Source organism: Gymnoscopelus braueri, assembly GCF_963280865.1.
Source record: "Gymnoscopelus braueri genome assembly, chromosome: 3".
NCBI lineage: Eukaryota > Metazoa > Chordata > Actinopteri > Myctophiformes > Myctophidae > Gymnoscopelus > Gymnoscopelus braueri.
The window spans coordinates 45,585,534-45,604,818 of record NC_137612.1 but is presented as its reverse complement, the minus strand read 5'-3'; the positions used below and the strand labels follow the sequence as shown (position 1 = coordinate 45,604,818).

Here is a 19,285-nt window from a genome sequence, read left to right as displayed (position 1 = left end):
ATGGCCTTTGCTGCATGTCACTCCCCATATCTCTCTCCCCATTTCCTGTCAACCTACTACTATCCTATCAATAAAGGCATATAAAAGCCCAAAAATAAATCTTTCAAAAAAAGAAAACACATGGAAATGATTTTTGCTAATCAGATTTAACATCACATTCCTTAGCCTTGTTCAGACAGCATAAAACCTATCCGACTACTACAAGGTTAGGAAATCAGATTTGGGCTGCCAGTTTGAACAGGGCCTCACTGAAGATGAAAGAAAACTTGAAAGTGACAAAACAAAACATTTCGCACCTTGACTAACGTCCATAGCATATCATAGTATATATCTGCTGCTATGCTCATGCACCTTTATGTCTAACCTCAGGTACACTGCAGTGGTTCTCAACCTTTTCAGGCCACGACCCCCAGAAAGAATCATATGTGAACTAGGGGGGACCCCCCAATAAGCACTTGGAATGAGTTGAGACATTCAATTTAGTTTGACTCGGTTCCACAGATGAATATTGTGAAAATAGCCGATCTACAAGCTCATGTGAGCTGTAAATATGTAGATAAATTGTTGTTTTATTGATCTCTCTCTTTCTTCCCCTTGCCCCCCCTCCTTCTTCTTCCCTTTCTCTTTTTATGGAAATAACTAAAACGATAGAACTTGCACAAAAACAAATGTCGCCCACTGTTCTACACCTGTAAACCTGTGATGTGACAATAAAGTTGATTCTGATTCTGAACTTCACATACCTGTTCTGTGTATCTTTATTTCAGGCTTCAGCATTGCTTCCAGCAGCCTGCGTGGCTGCGTCCATTGTAGATCTGTCCCTCCTCCACCGACAACGATGAAAAGATTTTGGGGATCTCTCTTTTAAAGAGCCCAAACAATTCATCTTGGAACAAAGGCTTAAGCGTCCATCAAAGCCTTTGTTCCAAGATGAATTGTTTGGGCTCTTTAAAAGAGGGACGCTTACGCCTCAACACCCCCCTCCCCCCCAATACTGCTCCTCAGCGTTTTCTCTCAGTGGATAAACATCTCTCCATCGAACAAATGATAAAATCTTTTGGTGTAGGCTTACACATGATCCACCTCAATGTGAATTCCCTTGTAGGAAACAAGCTAACACAAATCAGGCAGATGTTTTATGATGGTAAGGTTGACATTTTAACTTTCTCTGAAACTAAACTTGATCATACGATAAGGGACTCTGAGATTGAAATTGAAAACTACAAACTCTTCAGAAATGATAGGAGCATTAATGGGAGAAATGGGGGTGGTGTATGCATGTATGTACATAATGACAATGACTGCATCCTTCGCGAAGACCTGAAGGATGCAGCCATTGAAGCTGTGTGGGTCGAGATCATTTTTAAAAATGCCAAACCTGTGCTAGTCGGTACCATATACAGACCTCCTAACCAGACTGATTTCTATGAAAGACTTGAGGAGTGTTTAGCTAAGGTGGAATGTGCGGAGACGATACTTCTTGGTGACTTTAACACAGACATGCTCCGTAAGGAAGCATCAGTGTATAAGTCATTCAAGGGGTTTTGTCATCGGCACTCATTCCACCATCTGATCACTCAGCCCACAAGGCTGTGTGTTTCCACTCAAACTACCATAGATCTCATTCTAACAACGGACAAGGACAAAATCCTCAATAGTGGTGTTTCTACATATCTGATCATAACATGATCTTCTGCACCAGAAAGAAACGTAAACCTAAGACCGGTTACCACAAATCAGTCACGATCAGAGACCTCAAAAACTATAAGAGTGAGGACTTAGATCACAGGCTAGAGGAACTGGACTGGTCCGACGTACTAAACAGCACACAGGTAGACGAATCTTGGCTTGGTTTCAAAACCAAATTCATTCAAATTTTGGACAGTATGGCTCCCATGAAAACCATCAGGGTCAAAACCCGCTCGGTACCATGGATGAATTCGGACATCCTTACTGCCATGAAAGTCAGAAACAAAAAGTGTTCTGAGCTTCATAAAGGTAGGATCAAACTCGCCAAGTGTTTTAACAAAGGTCTCGAATCCCACGTAGCTAAACTTGAAAAAGAAAGAAACAAGCTAAGAAACAAGGTTAATGGCATGCTCCTATTAGCAGAAAAAAGCTTCCTCGATGACAAAATTGAGGAAAATCAAAGCAAACCACGAGAGCTTTGGAAGCTATTCAACAACCTACTAGGCTGCAGCAAGAAATTGAAAACCAGGTTTACAAACATAAGCCTCAAGGTGAATGACACTCTCATCACATCCAAACATGAAGTGAGTAAAATCCTCAACATATTCTTCACGACCATAACCTCAGATTTGGTTGAAAAACTACCCCCTCACTCTGGGTGCTATGGTGAAGAGTATGTTGACTCATTTTACGAAAAACAGGGTGTACGCAAAGATGATTTTAAACTCTCCCCTGTGAAAACAGAAGAGGTGTTTAAAAAATGTAGTGCTCTTCATCAACACAAAGCCACAGGCCTCGACAATATCCCCGCCAAATTTCTAAAAGACTCAGCCGCCTCCATTGCTCCAATCATTACCCACATAATAAACCTCTCCATCATACAGGGACGGGTCCCTAACGATTTCAAAAAAGCAAGGGTGACCCCTCTGTACAAAAAAGGAAACAAATTAGACCCTGGCAACTACCGCCCTATTTCTATTCTTAGCTCCATCTCGAAAGTCATGGAAAAAATCACACCCAGTGTGAAGAGAGTGGTGCCTTTCATGAGTTCATTTCATTAGTTACTTTTTACAGACTTTGATGACTTCAAAGTGTTTTTACTCATTATAAGTACTTTAAAATGTTTTTACTGATTTTTACGTGTTTTTACTCATTTTAACATCTTTTAAGTGTTTTTACTCATTTTAAGTATTTTTACTCATTTTAAGTATTTTTACTCAGTTTAGGAACTTTAAAGTATCTTTTCTAATATTTAAGTATTTTTACTCATTTTAAGTATTTTTACTCATTGTAAGTATTTTTACTCATTGTAAGTATTTTTACTCAAAAGTGTGTGTGTGTGTGTGTGTGTGTGTACAATTAGTGTAACTGGTTGCATCTTTGTGTTGCAATCAGCCGCAGCTGTTGAGGCTGTGCTCAAACATACAGAGGGGTCACAGAGGGGTCGTGCTCATACGGACGGACACACAGACACACAGACACACAGACAAAGTCACTCCTTGGAGTGGCTAGCACCACTCAAAAATAGTCTATGAACAGGTCGATAAGTATCTTGCCGAGAAAAATCTAATCTACAAATTCCAATCTGGTTTCAGAACAAACCACTCCACTGACACATGCCTTCTCTATTTGAACGACTCTATCAAACAAGATGTCGACAAGGGCAAATATTGCGGCATGGTCATGCTGGACCTCCAGAAGGCCTTTGACACCGTTAATCACCCAATTATGATCAATAAGCTCAAAGCAATAGGATTTGATGATACGTCAGTGAACTGGATGAGATCCTACCTGGAAGGGAGGGAGCAGGTGGTGGAAGTAAACGGCACCCAGACCCCCCCATCCCTGTGACTTGTGGTGTCCCACAAGGAAGTATACTAGGACCTTTACTGTTCCTGATATATGTGAATGATATGTCATCAGCCTGCGACTGCAAACTGTTCCTGTTCGCAGATGACTCGGCCCTGCTAGTCTCGGACAGGGACAGGCTGGTTGAGAAAACTCTCAGCTCCGAACTCAACAAGATCTGCATCTGGCTCTCTGACAACAAACTTTCATTACACCTGGGTAAAACTGAATCCATCCTCTTTGGGTCCAGTCCTAACCTTAGCAAGGCAGAGAGTTTCACGATCAAAGTGGGTGATGATGTCATCAAAAGAAAGGATGAAATTACCTCCATCTTGGAGGCAAACCTCTCTGGCAACAAAAACGCCGAAAAAGTGATCAAAAATGTCAACCAAACAACACGCTATTTGTGGAGGATTGATCGTCTAGTCAGTAAGAATACTCTGAAGATTCTTGCAGGGGCCCTCATTCAAGGTCATTATGATTATGCATGCACTTCATGGTATCACAACACCTCCAAGGCCTTAAAAACAAGGCTCCAAACATCCCAAAACAAACTTGTAAGGCTACTTCTTGGCCTCAATCACAAAACCCATCTAACCCCTGCTCATTTTGCTAGGATTGGATGGCTTAGGGTTGAGGACAGAGTACAGCAACTTGCTATGGGCCTGGTCTTCAAGATACACCACAACATTGGGATCCCCCTGTATTTGTCAAAATACTTCCAAAATGTTAATGAAGTCCATGATCATAACACCAGAGGCAGCTCCACAAATCATGTTCAACCCAGATTTGGCTCAACTAAGGGAATGAACTCGTTCTCATGCTATTCATCAAAAATGTGGAATGCCCTACCAAAAGGAGTAAAGGAGTGTAAAACCCTACTCACTTTCAAAACTGCCCTAAAGATACACCTTCAGGAGGCTGCATTCGAAAATGGCCCCTGTCCAAGTCTTAACCTACCCCCCCCTCCTTCATTTTCCTCTTTTGTATATATATATATTTTTTTCTCTCTTCATACCAGTAACCTGAAAGCTGATTGTATGACATTCTGTATAGTAGTGTGTATATCTGACTGCCTCTTATATATCATCATGATTTGTGTGCATGGGGTTCTCATCTTAAACAAGCTTAGTGCTTAATGAGAGTTCCAGTTTAGTAGACCTTGTATTGTGAATTTGTACTTCCATGTACTGTTATGTACTGTCATGTACTTTTCTCATGTCTTACTAAATAAACTACATCAATCAATCAATCTTCAGTCCATTTGGACAGTTTATACTTACCAGTTGGGACCTGAATTTACTTAACATTTTTATCGAGTACAATAATGACTTGACAAATTATTGGTATGGCTGCACTAAATTGACCAGCACCCAATGGAGCAGAGGCTCCACTGGCTCTGCTCCAGCCAGTGGAGCCAAGTCTGATTGTTATAAGCGACTTTAGGCTTGTTTTTTCTGTTAAGTCGCTTGTAAATATTGGTATTTACTTATAATAATAATATTGGTGTTGCATAATTTTTATGATGTTTTAACATATTTGTGTGTGTGTGTGGGTGGGGGGGGGGGGGGGTGTAGCCAAATAAAACATGTGAATCTGAGCCAAAGTCTGGACATATAAGGGTTTCGGTTTCTCCCTTTTAGTGTTTCTCCCTTTGGTGGGTCTACGACAGTAGTTCTCTGACTTTTTGATTTCAAAGACCCCCAGTTTGATATGCATATAGGGACACAAACCAAATAACTCTCAAAGTTACAGACCCGTAAAGGTCCATTTGGTTGTTTTCTATCAGTAGTTGAGCCCGGGAGACCTCCTGAAACGCCCTCAAGGATCCTGGGGGTCCCCGGACCCCACTCTGAGAACCACTGGCTATGATAGCCTCCAGTAACGTGTCTATGCTGATAGTGGTCCCAGTGGCTTCCCTTGTGGTTAGACTGCCATCCTGTGGAACAAAGTGACACTGCACTAATATGACTGTGAACTGAGAGCGCTTGTCTGTAATAATTCTGTCCTCATTTTCTCCTTTCTCATTTATTCAGCTATTATATATGCAAGACAAGTGAAGTCTATAATATTCGACGGGTGTGTAGTGTGCTCTGTTAACTGAATAATATATTCAGCTGAACATTCCTTTCTTGTGTCCTGACTGGCACACTCTAAATAATAATACTAATAATAATGTCTCAGCATCTACATAATAACAATATATGGTTGGCAAGGAATATCCCTTCAAACACTAGCTACATTTTGAATGGGGAATATAAGTTGCTACCTTCAAAAAGGAGATATGTTGCAATTCAATAATAATAGGTCAGACCAACAGATTGTGTTGATTTAACGTGGTCATGTTGACATCATCATATTGTGCATTTCGTCTCTGTTGGGTGAAAACTGTTACTTTTCAGGATTTTAATAAAGAAAAAAAGAAAAATAGTAGGACAGAGGAGAGACCGAAGAAGACATTTCTGTAACCTTTTTAGGACCCTAATGGTGTTAAGATTTCTTCTTGTTGCCCAGATCAACTATTTTGAACCCTTTCTTACACCTATCCTGCCATAAAATGGAGATAACAGAAAATACCATAACTCTTGAAGTATACAACATACAGAGAGAAATTAACACATTTTTCTATATCATTTTGACCCAAGGAATTAATTAAAGTGGTTATTATTAAGATTCAAGCACATCTTGACCCTATCACATCTATATTTCTCTTTGTACTAAACTTTTAAGGTGTTTTCTTTTTTACCATATGTTTTTAGGACCCTAATCATGTCTAGTTATGATTTCTTCTTGTTGCCCAGATCAAATAATGTCCCATGGGACATTATTTCAGGACAAAAACTGCAAAAAACTAACCCAAAATGTTCAAATCTTTTTGTTCTTCTTTTTTTTATTGCAACAGTGACAATAAAAGCTGAAGTGGTTATTCACCTCCCGAACAGCAGAAGGCAGCATTATGCCCAATGGGCGTCTATAGTCTGCCGGAAACAGCAACAGAAAATAGCAGACCTACAAGCCCACAACGCGTCGCGAATGCGACTCGTTGTGGGCTTGTAGATCTGCCATTTTTGACGCGCGACACCGTCTTGCGCCGAAGTATCGGCCTGGTAATGAAGTACTTCCTGTGGTTTTCCTAGATCGTGCAGTGTGTTCGTTGTGAACTACAAAGTTAAATATAACAGTTTACTTCATTAACCAACAGTTTAACTGACAGTTTTAATCTAACAGACAAGAACCAGTTGACAGCAGAGATGGTAAGAAACACATAGAAAGACGTTTAAAATGCTTGCTGTTTAGTTAGCTGCCCTGCTAGCAGTGCTGTGGTGTAATGTGAATGGAGGGGCTAACTGCTAAGCTAACTGCTAACTGATGTTTTTAAACTGTGACCACTTTCACCCTGGGCCAAAATATGTCACATGTATTCTGATTTGTATTTTTCTAAATTCTGTTTTATTTTGCCGTGAATAGACATTCGAGCTCAGTGTGTTTTTGTTGGTGTTTGCAGTGGTGGAAAAAGTCACTTATGTATTACTTAAGTAAAAGTATCAATACTGCACTGCAATGTGTAAATACTCTGTTACAAGGAAAAGTCCGGAATTCAAAATTTACTTGAGTAAATGTACTGAAAGTACCAAAAGTAGAAAGTACTCATTGGCTGGAGGTCCCATTTCACACGTTTTCAAACAGTACACAGAATATAAAATTAAAAGTGCCAGGAGGAGGCAAGAAGCCCAAAGGTCTCTACCTATGTATAACACAATACAAACTATTACAGACATGCAAAAGTGTAACTTTTCAGCTACAGTCACCTTTTTGAACCCAAATAGGGCAATTGTGTGACACCTGACCCGAAAGAAAACATCATGTTGTCACCTTTTTCACCTCGGGGCTGTTTGCATGCCTGTATTAATAGATCATGATTTGTAAACAAAATATAAATATATATAAAAAAATCTACAACATAATTGAAATACCTGATTATCCATAACAAGATGACTGATAATAATTAGCCAACATAGTTGACATATCAGATTTTACTGGATGTCAAATCCATAGACCAACCAAGCAAGGGAATATAGGAGGAAAAAAAAGTTATCAGGGAATGTGTGATAATGAATGTGTCATTATGTGACCTGGTCAATCAGAACATCCTTCCATTTTTTCTTGTATAAATTAAGTGAAGAAAGTTGTATACCAGGCAGAGAACTTGTCCCAAAGTGTTGTACATCTGTATTTAAGGGAACATTTATCATGACTAGTAAGGTAAAAGGGGGGTGAAGATGTGTAGCCTGTCCAGTGTTGTATTTGTGTATTTGAGAATTTGTTCGGAAGTAATTACTAAAGGTTTGGGAATGGAGGGGTATGTGATTAAACTTATACAAAATTACATACAATACATACAAATGCATATGTTGATCTGGAAGACAGTAAATAAAAGTTAAAAAAAGTATACAAATCTTTTGATGCGATGCATTGTGAGCTTGTAGATCTGCTATTTTCAAATGGCCGAAATGTATATAGGGCTGAAGTGGTTAATGTATGTTTTGTAACAATAATCAAAATCTACAATGCAACTAGTAACTAAAGTTTTCAAATAATTGGAGTGGAGTAAAAGTATAACGTTTGCCTCTGAGATGTAGTGGAGTAGAAATTAAAAGTACTGAAAATTGGAAATACTCCAGTAAAGTAACAATACCTCAAAATTGTACTTGAGTACAGTACTTAGTAAATGTACTTAGTTACTTTACACCACTGGTCATATGTATTCAGATTTTTGTTTTTTCAAAATAAATTTTTAGCCGAAAATCAGCTCAAAAGGTTTTCTTTTTGTCTTCATTTAAATATGGGGGACACTCACTATGCAATGAAACGCGTGTACATTGATTTTAAATGCAATGGTGAAGCTATGTTCATTTCATGAAACATATTTCGCTCCGGAGTCCTGATGTTGTATTTTGAAAAGATATTCATCAGAATTTGTGAATGTCAAATAACCATAGCATCAAATCTACACAAGGATTGTGAAATCTGTGTGTCTGTGACTCTAGCATTAACGGCTGTCTGTCTGTCTGTCTGTCTACCTTCCTAACTTTCCTTCCTCCCTATCATCTCTTATTCCTTCCTTCTCCTCCAGGCTCGTAATGCAGAGAAAGCCATGTGAGTATTGTGTTTGAGTCAAACAGATGCTAGGCTCAATGTTTACCTGCCATCCTAGTTTCTTGAGGCACTACACTGTCTCTCTGCATGTGATTATTTACCTTGCTCTGGATAAGGGCGTCTGCTAAATTAATAATGAGTTATTGTACTAGTTATTGCAGTGGTTCTCAAAGATTTCCATGTCAAGGACCCCCAAATGAATATGTATTTTGCCACAGATCCCCATCTAAAAATATTTTGTACCAGTGACCCCCATACAAGATTTGAGTTGTTAAAATGTTTCAAAAAATATTACAAAATATATTTTTTCATGATTTGTATTGAAATAGCCGATCTACAAGCTCACAGCTCAATGTGACACGTTGTGAGCTTGTAGATCAGCTATTTTCAAATGGGCGATGTATTATGGGGTTAAAGTGGTTAAACAGATTTTGATGCAATATTAATAAATGTACTGTAGCTGGGGACCCCTGGAAGTGCCCGGGCCCCACTTTGAGAACCACTGAGTTATTGTACTAGTTATTGGGCTGGTGTTTGTGTTCACAACTGGGTTGTTGTTAATGGGTCAATGGCTTGTGTATTGTAGGACTGCTCTGGCTCGGTTCAGACAGGCCCAGCTGGAGGAGGGTAAAGTGAAGGTAAGAAACTCAAGATTCTACTGTTCTACTGTACTCTGCTACTACACACATGAACACTGATAATAAAACACTTGTCTGTCTGTCTGAAGGAGAGGAGGCCATTTTTGGCTTCAGAGTGCAGTGAACTTCCTAAAGCAGAGAAGTGGAGGAGACAGGTTATTATTATTATTAATATTATTATTATTGTAGTTGTTGTTCATAGTGGCAGTGTTTATGTCAGACCTACTATAAATTAAATGTGTTTGTTTTTCAGATCGTAAGTGAAGTCTCAAAGAAAGTGGCTCAGATCCAGAACGGTGAGAAAACTCCATTGATGTTAGATAAAGGAAGGACCCTGGGACCTGTTTACACCGAGCACAAAATGGGCCCTGTTTACACCCAGCACAAAATGGGCCCTGTTTACACCCAGCACAAAATGGCCCTGTTTACACCCAGCACAAAATGGCACACAGTTTGCTTGTTTAGAACTGAACTGACACAGTTGCCATTCTCAGGCAGATTTTTCAAATAGTAAGATGTACATGCGGTACATAGGCGGGTTCAAAACAAGCACACACTCTGTTTGCAATCAAAATCAATCCATATTTACAGGCCGAAAGAACAACATTTCATATTTTCTCCCCAAAAAATCTATTATTTGATAAAAATCTATTCTCTTTTATAATTGATTCAATAGAATATTTCGATTTACGCCCTGTAAACATTAAAGACAGGTGCGTCAATCATCCTCCTGCCGACTCGGCGCCATTTGAGTTGCAGAGAATAGTAAACAATTGTTCAGTCAGCGTCGCCATGGTTGACACGAAAGTACACCCACAATGTCGACATCAGACACCAAAGATACCCTGACCAAACAAACACATATGACACCCTGGGATGATAATTTGTTGATTCATAGCGGCAGATGTAGTGTCCACCACCATGCTGACTGCTGTCTGTCTGTCTGTCTGTCTGTCTGTCTGTCTGTCTGTCTGTCTGTCTGTCTGTCCAGCTGGTCTTGGAGAGTTCAAGATTCGAGATCTTAACGATGAAATCAACAAACTGTTGAGAGAGAAAGGTCACTGGGAGGTCAGGATCAAAGAGTTGGGAGGACCTGACTATGCTGTAAGTTTGTTTTCATTGTTATAATTTTTTTCCATCATGTTATCATGTACTGTCCATACAGTATGTTATGTTTATGTACTGTTGTGTTGTTGTACTGTACATATGTAATGTTGTGTTGTGTTGTACTGTACATATGTAATATTTATGTAATGTGTTGTAGCGTACAGGTCCTAAGATGTTGGATCATGAAGGTAAAGAAGTACCTGGCAACAGAGGGTACAAATACTTTGGAGCCGCCAGAGATTTACCAGGAGTTCGAGAACTGTTTGAGAAAGAACGTATGTACTAGTACTACAAGTCCTACACTTATTCTATAGACCAATTATTTGTTTACCAACATTGAGACTGGACGCACAGGTGATTGTTTCATGCAATCAATTCCAACATATTGTTTCGGGGTGCGCTGGTTTCAGTACACTCTTGTGTGTTGGCTAGTGAGGCGTGTCCTAGCGAGACATGACAGAATGGGTTTCATTTGGTGCCGGCCTGCGCGTGCCTACTGGTTCTTAACAGTGTGACGTTGTCTGTCAAGGGGTCTATTAATACTACTATTACTCTAATTAGTACTTAAAACTACCACAGTTAATACTGTCTGCAACTACTGCACTTTAGTACTTCATATCGTCTCTGTTGGATGGAAACCAAAACTACTTTTGATGCTTTTGTGTGACGCTGTATTATGATCAAGTCTGGTGTTAATTTGCGAAAAAACACGAACAATGTAAATATGCCTGACAGCAACAATCAGCATTAAGTAGTTTGATGGGTAACTAATTTAAACGTGTGTGTGTGTGTGTGTGTGTGTGCGTGTGTGCATAGCGACCCCTGCGCAGAGGAGGACCAGGGCAGAGATGATGAAGGAGGTGGATGCAGAGTACTACGGGTACAGAGATGAAGATGACGGCAACCTACTTCCTCTGGAACTAATCTATGAAAAACAAGGTGAACAACTGGTCAGAGATCAGAGCAAAACAAAACACTATAGCAATGATTACTATGTGAATATCGAGCCTTGACCTTTTTAATATAAAAACCTTTTGTATTCACTAAAAATATATTATTTACAGCACCTTTTAATTAAATAATAGATTCTCAAAAATAGCGGAAATACAATATGTACGAGCTCACAATGTGTTGTGAGCTTAGGCTAATCAGACTAATCGATTTAGTCTATTATAATAAATCCATTCAAATTTTGTCATGATGATTTGTTGATGAATATAAAAAAGCAAACCCATTTGGTTCCATTTTTAGTTATGGGGTCCTTTTATATACCAAACTGGGGGTCCTTCAAATAAAAACGTTTGAGAACCACTGATGTATATGTATTTATACCGGTATTATTGTGTGTGTGTGTGTAGCCATAGCTGAGGCGGTAGAGAAATGGAAAGCAGAGAAGGAGGCTCGGCTCTCAGGAGCAGGAGGAGGAGCAGCAGCAGACGAGGAAGAGGAGAGTATCTACGCTGTTCAGGAAGAAGAGGTGAGGACCAGGTTGCAGCCTTGATCAAGGGCACTTCAGCTGTGTTTGGACTAAGGCTGCAACAACTAATCAATTAAAATCGATTACTAAATTCGTTGCCAACTAATTTGATTATCGATTTTTATCGGCAACGAATCGCGCGGGTGGTTATAGTAACCAATCGCGGCTGTTTTTCCACTTAAACACTGTTTTTACAGCGCTAGTCGTGGCTAAGCTAAGGAGGAGTGAACCTTCTCGCTTGCCTTACAATCTGCCGAGTTGCGCATGCACAATAGCGACCTTGAAGCGAAATTGAAAACAAACATGGCAGCGCCCTGTTACCGAGAGCGTTTCACCCGCAACGGCGTAAAGAAACGGATTGCCTGCAATATCTGTAGGCCTACGATGGACAGAAAACGTGCGTGATGACCTTTTACAGTACACCGGATCTGAGCACAAAGGAGCAAGCAAGGTAGCTCCCCACGGCATGGGACGTCGGTGGCTGTAAATACACACCCATTAAACTACAGTATCTATACAGGATCTGCACACTGCAATGTGAATTGAACCTAGTCTACTGTACATTAAAGCCAAGACAACTATGTATACCTGTTGCATCCAGGTTATGATCAAGAACTAAACGTATGGCTTGAATGTATATATTTTTTAATTAAACATTTTAATTTAAAAGTACTGTTACCCTGTAGCCTGACACACTTAAAAAAAAAATCATCCAGTCAGAAGAAGAGAGAGTACCATAGGTGGCTTTTATTTATTTTGATTTGTATTTATGTATTTTATGAGTAGAAGCCTGATCAGCAGCTAAGCGAAATAGTTTTTTACGTTTTTCTTATTCAGCATATAGGTAGGGTGTTCTTTTTTCTTTTACACATGTACAGACGAATATACAAACATGTACAGAACTTCACAGACATAACAAGGATACAAGATAATCGAATGGTTTAAGTAAATGAGGACGTTAAAATCACAACGAAACATTCCCCTACCCTTTCCCCTCCCACTTGGAGCTTTGGATCCCTCTTACCACACCATATAGGCGTATAGAATATTTCTTGAAAATAATTGAATAGAATGTCTAAGATGATCATATTTTCCCCTTCCTAGCTCTCTCCTAACATGTACTTTTTAATTCATTATTCATCTTTATTGTCTTTATTGTTAGAACATGCCTAAAACGACCTAAAATTATAAGGTAATTGCTAAATAAGTGCCACATTCCGATTAATCGTTTAAATAATTGCCCGATTATTCAATTATGTAAATAATCGTTAGTTGCAGCCCTAGTTTGGACATGGACCCAGCACTGTGTCAGATGATAAGAACCACAGATTGAGTGTAAGTGTAGTGCAGTGATTCTCAAACATTTTCATGTCAAGGACCCCAAATTGATATATTCCCTCATCTGAAAAGATTTTGTGCCAGAGACCTAGCCTGACAATCTTTTTCATTTAGCGATTCGGGTGCTGGAGCCAGGCTACCAGAGATTTGTGTTAACATTTTTCAAAATTACTTTTTGATAATCATAATTATAGCCCAGATTTATATAGCGCTTTTCTAAGTACCAAAAGTCACTTTGTAAAGTTTCAAAAATAGCCGATCTACAGTACAAGCCGACAACATGTCGCATCACAGCTTTTTTTGAATGCCCAAACTATATGTTTCAGACCCCCTGGAACCCTCAAGGATTTTGTTTTCTCATTGCTATACAGACTACTGTATTTGCTCTAGTAGTCCTATTTAAAGTAATAAAGAACTTTCATAAACTGCTCAATGATCAGCATACTGTATACCGTCCACCATACCTTAATACTGCACTCCCCCAGCTACTATTTTTGCTGGGGTCCCCCCCAAGGACCCCTGGGGGACCCCTCTTTGAGAACCACTGGTGTAATACACACTGGAGTCAGTCAGTCAGGTTACAAGAGGCAGTCTGTTTTTTTGTGTGTGTGTGTGTGTGTGTGTGTGCTGGCGACAGTTCCATAACGGCATGCTGTATTTTTTCACTCATAAATTCATGTACTACACACACAAGTCGACTTTTAAAAGATACAAAATTCAAATGATATAATTAGTAACACCAAAGCTGTCTGTGTGTCTGTCAGTGGGATGAAGGAAACAGGGAGCAGACAGAGGAAGAGGAAGGGGCCCACACCTTCATCGCCCATGTACCTGTACCTTCACAGAAAGAGGTGAGACCTGCTTAGGGCTGTTGTAATGACCGCACCGCTGCAAAACAACCACTATGTCATGTTTTAATTTCAGTGGTGGTAAAAAAGTAGCAATACCACAATATACTATAGAAATACTCAGTTACAAGTAAAAGTCCAAGTAAAAGTCCTCAAGTTTTTACTTGAGCTGACATTTTTTTGTCCTTTTGAAATAATTTTAGGGAAACATGACTATTGTCACCGACATCCGTCTGTGTGTGTGTGTGTGTAGGTGGAGGAGGAGCTGGTTCGTCGGAGGAAGATGGAGTTATTGGAACGGTACGCCAGTGAATCTCTGATGGCACAGAGCCAAGAGGCCAAAACACTACTGGGAATGTAGGCTGTGTGTGTGTGTGTGTGTGTGTATGTTAGGGCTCTTCACTGGTCTACCCAAACCGATCCATGGGATCAAAGCTGTGCACACCGTGTGCCATCTCTTGGATTCCTTCTTCAGCGAGGTGAAAACATGGCTATAATGTATTTTTCTCTTATTGTAGGCTGCTACGTAGCTGGTAGCTTTCATTGTGGAGTTAGTAGTCTCTAGTCTATAACTGGCATCTGCTGGTAGAACTGATTTTCTTTTTATCGCCATTGTGATTATAAGGTTTGCCACACGTCCATATAATACCCAACAGTTGGGGTCTGTTTTGTAATATGTTGGAAGAAATAGGATTTTGGAACAAATGTGACGGGTCTATTAGGCTTGGGGTCCATCATTTTGGACTCATGAGGAGCTCTAGTGTGCGTGCGTGCGTGCGTGCATGTGTGTGTGTGTGTGGGGGTGTGCGTGCGCCTCCCAGTGGCCACCTGGAAGGAACAGCACAATACCAGCGATGTAAACAGCATCCTGCCAGGAGGAGAAGTGTCTGTCTCCATAGTGACTGTTGCCAAGTGATGTTTGTGTAAATAATATTTTTCTACATGAACTTTGTTTTATTAAAGACAATTGTACAAACACAGTTGTCTGTTGCCATGCTAATTAAGGCCCCCCAAAGTCATTGCTTTTTTTTAATGTGTTTGGGGATTTCATCCACACGTAAACTGCGTTTTACATCACTACAAACTGACTTTTTGGAAAACTCCTTCCAGGGTGAAGATATTTTAACCACTTTTAACCCAGGCATTCAAATTCTGGGAGGAACATTAGCCCCAAATAGCAGATCTACAAACTTAGAGATCTGATATTTTGGTGTCGAGGGAAAAAAAAGCGGTCCTAAGTACAGAGCCAACTCGGGTCCAATTTACTAAGTAGAGGTTAGTTAAGTTAAGTGGTTAAAAACTCCTTTCCAGCATTCAATCTCCTGTCCATTTGGTCCCTCTGGTCGGTGCCCCCCACCACTTTAACAACCACCGCACTATTATGATCCAAACCATACAGTCGGTGGTGGAAAAAGTACTCAAATGTTTTACTTAAGTAAAAGTATCAATAATGCAATGCAGAAGTACTCTGTTACAAGTAAAAGTCCGGAATTCTAAATTTACTTGAGTAAAAGTACAAAAGTATTGGTATTAAAATGTACTTAAAGTACCAAAAGTAAAAGTACTAAAATGCTTGAAAATAGCAGATCTACAAGATCACAATAGATCGGCTACTTTCAAATAGCCTAGTTATAGGCTAAAATGGTTAATGTATGTTTTTTAGTAATATTCAAAATCTACAAAGTAACTAGTAACTAAAGTGTTAGTTACTAGTTAATAATTGTTGTTGAGTAAAAGTACAATATTTGCCTCTGAGATGTAGTGGAGTAGAAGTAAAAGTACTGGAAATTGGAAATACTCCAGTAAAGTAAAAATACCAAAACATTTTACTTAAGTACAGTACTTGAGAAAATGTACTTTCCGCCACTGCATACAGTACATCACAGCTATAGTGTGAAGATCAACATATAATTGGTACTGCATACAGCACTGGTTCTCAAACATTTTCATCTCAAGGACCCCCAAATTAACATGTATGTGGCCACGGACCCCCTTCTGAAAATATTTTGTGCCAGGGACCCCCATACAAGAATTGTGTTGTTAAAATGTTTCATCTACAAGCTCATCTACAAGTCACATCGTGATGCATTGTGAGTGTAGATTGGCTTTTAAAAAATAGCCTATGTATATGGGGTTAAAGCATAGGGTTAAAGTGGTTAAACTGACTATAATGCTATATTAACTCAACCCCTTCAAGGACCACTAGAGGTCCCAGACTACACTTTGAGAACAAACCACTGGCATAGAACATAACGTCTGTCAGGTGGAAACCTGTCCAAAATTGTTACTTTTCAGGAGTAAAATAAAAGAAAATAGCAAAAAGAAATGATACTTTGGTGTGACACAGTAGTATGATCAAGTAGGACATTAATTTGTGAAAAAACGTTCTGCCCGACAGCAACCATATTGATTTTGGATTCCTTGATGGCTCATCTCACCCCGTTCTCCTCTACTATTGGTTGATTGTAATGTCGCTGATCTAGGATCTGATAAGTGTATAAAACCAGTGCCAACGTGAAGAGACGCATCCATGGGTATACAAAAGAAAAACTGGGTTTCTTCTTGGTTTAAAACATAATAAATTCCTGTTAACTCAAGCACTCTGCCAGAAAATACCAAAACACGTCTGTCATTGCGAGACTTCAATTCATTGTCAGCCTGTGAACAGCGGTTTTGCCAGTGATAATTTGTAAATTACATTACCGGTATCTGCAAAATGTTTTGGTTTCTAGGGGTGTGAAAGTACCTGAAGTAAGTGTCTTGCCTGTGGTCAGCAACACCAACCAATAAATGCTATCCAAGGAAGATGAAACTGGGTGTGTGGCCATTACAGAAGGGGGGGGGGGGGCGGTGCTATATTATATTCATAGCAAAAATATAGCTACAAGCTCATCACTATTGGCTTTTTTTATTTTTTATTAATGAAAATAATTTAAGCCGTAAAACAAAAAACAACCAGAAAAAAAACCCGAATATAAACTTCAAACCTATAACAACTATTGATTATGGACAAAATACAGTGAGCAACCGTAAACATGTCCAAGGAGCTCTAGGCTTCAGAATTTTAGACAGGCCAGTTTCAAACTGGTTAGTTTTAGAGGGGTGAGTTAAACTGGTTAGTTTTAGTCTTCTGTTAGTTTTAGACAAGTTGTAGTTTTATTTATATTCTTTCTCTGGGCTGGGACCTGCCAGTCTATTGATTGGAAGCATTCTGCTGCATATGATTGGCTGATTAGAGGCTGTCTGTCTGGGCCATGTGAGAACATGTGATCAGCACGACTCCACGATCAACTCATTACACACACACACACACACACACACACACACACACACACACACACACACACACACACACACACACACACACACACACACTGTTGTGGGTGGTGCTGTGATGGGGGTGGGGGGATGAGGGCCTATATGAACATCTGCAACACCATGAAGCATACAAACAGATACACAGACAGACAGACAGACAGACAGGTGAAGACAGACAGACAGACAGACTGGAAAAAAGACAGACAGACTGAAAAAAAGACAGACAGGTGGCGATGCTTGGTGTTGGTTTGCAGAGGGCTGTGATGCTGGCTGGACGGATAGCAGACAGACAGTCATCTGGACGACTGTTACTGTCTCAATGCTGCAGGACAGCCTCTACGACCACACACAACCAGGTAGAGTGTGTGTGCTTGCGGGCATGTGTGTGTGTGTGGTAAACATTGTCATCAGTGTATTTTTTAAACTGAAAGGTCCTCTCTGTTTGCCTGTCAAATTGTTCTCATTCCTTTGCCCATGCAGTACAACCACAGTCTACTGCTGTTGTACTGGGAGCTGACCAGTACAACCAGTCTTCTACTGTTGTACTGGGAGCTGACCAGTACAACCACAGTCTACTACTGTTGTACTGGGAGCTGACCAGTACAACTGTCTTCTACTATTGTACTGGGAGCTGACCAGTACAACCAGTCATCTACTGGTTGTACTGCTGTCTACTGCTGTACTGCTACTGTTGTACTGGGAGCTGACCAGTACAACCAGTCTTCTACTGTTGTACTGGGAACTGACTCTACTGTTGTACTAGAGCTGACCAGTACAACCACAGTCTACTATGTTAGGCGAGAAATATACCATGTCAATGTTGATTCATTTCACATTTGGCATTCAGTATGGGCGTATGTCATTGTACTACTCCAAACTGCCAAAGTACTTAGGCTATATGTTGACTCCTATGTATAGGCCTGCATGTATCCTATGTTCTGTTACAACTTACTACTGTGCACAGTATGAATAAGCAAAATCACTTTGTTTTCAACTTGTTTTTGTCGCCAAGTCACAGCGACCATAGATGGAAGTGCCCTTAAGCAAGACATTGAAACCCTAGTCTTGCTTAGCCAGGCGATATGAGATCTCCACCCACTGTTTTGAAAACAAATCAAACTAAAAACTGTGCGTGTGTTGCAGCAGTAGTGGCTCAGAGCCTCTGCCGTCGCATGAGCTTGTAGATCGGCTGTTTTCACTATTTTGATTTATAGATTAAATAATAATTAGTAACAAAATAGTAAATAGTAACAAAAAGGAACGGTATTGGACATACACGGTTTCCACCCGACTGCGACGATTTCAATGATAAATGATAATGGTCTGTCTCTGTCTGTTTGTCTCTCCCTTTCTGTTTGTGTGTCTCCCTGTCTGTCTGTCTGTGTGTGTGTGTGTCTCCCTGTCTGTCTGTGTGTGTGTCTCTGCATGTAGGGAGGAGTGGGGTTTATCTTTGACATCGATGGCGTTTTGGTTCGGGGTAAACGTCCTCTTCCCGCCGCACGGCGAGCCTTCCACAAGCTGCTGGACTCACGAGGTCACTTCCTGTTTCCGGTTGTCTTTGTCACCAACGCAGGGAACTGTCTGAGGCGACACAAAGCTGACCAGCTGTCTCACATCCTCGGAGTCCAGGTAGGACAGACAGACAGACAGACAGAAAGAGAGAGAGACACACAGGTAGATAAAGACAGGTAGTTAGAGAGAGCTGGGCAGAGAAAGACTGGTAGAGAGACAGAATCAGAATCAGTTTTATTGTCACTTCCACAATACACACTAGGCATACAGGGGAGCAAAATACCGTTCTCCACAACTGACACAATTGCTGTCAGGGTACTATACAGCAATTAATCGAACTAATCGATTAAATA

General features: G+C 40.1%; 2 protein-coding genes across 2 annotated transcripts in view; both read left to right on the top strand.

Moving 5' to 3' along the window:
• Window positions 1-6,657: 6,657 nt before the first annotated feature.
• isy1 (ISY1 splicing factor homolog) lies at window positions 6,658-15,072 on the top strand. The gene is made up of 11 exons (XM_080424205.1): window positions 6,658-6,791; window positions 8,672-8,694; window positions 9,281-9,332; window positions 9,422-9,487; window positions 9,586-9,628; window positions 10,324-10,436; window positions 10,597-10,714; window positions 11,256-11,378; window positions 11,798-11,916; window positions 14,019-14,105; window positions 14,356-15,072. Exons 1-11 carry the CDS (start codon window positions 6,789-6,791, stop codon window positions 14,461-14,463), a joined length of 855 nt encoding a protein of 284 aa, XP_080280331.1. The 5' UTR covers window positions 6,658-6,788; the 3' UTR covers window positions 14,464-15,072.
• A 2,581-nt stretch (window positions 15,073-17,653) lies between these two features.
• Window positions 17,654-19,285, top strand: part of LOC308081987 (haloacid dehalogenase-like hydrolase domain-containing 5) — a gene marked incomplete at both ends in the record, with an annotated part of 6,734 nt that continues 5,102 nt past the window's right edge. The window contains 2 exons of the mRNA XM_080423597.1: window positions 17,654-17,776; window positions 18,852-19,049. Coding sequence (XP_080279723.1) covers window positions 17,654-17,776; window positions 18,852-19,049 — 321 coding nt within the window. The remainder of the gene's footprint in view (window positions 17,777-18,851; window positions 19,050-19,285) is intronic.

Bases quoted from the DNA above. Each gene is read 5' to 3' on its own strand.
- isy1 (XM_080424205.1), top strand. The intron at 11,917-14,018 runs GTGAGGACCAGG...TGTGTCTGTCAG, and splicing joins ACGCTGTTCAGGAAGAAGAG to TGGGATGAAGGAAACAGGGA. The intron at 14,106-14,355 runs GTGAGACCTGCT...GTGTGTGTGTAG, and splicing joins CTGTACCTTCACAGAAAGAG to GTGGAGGAGGAGCTGGTTCG.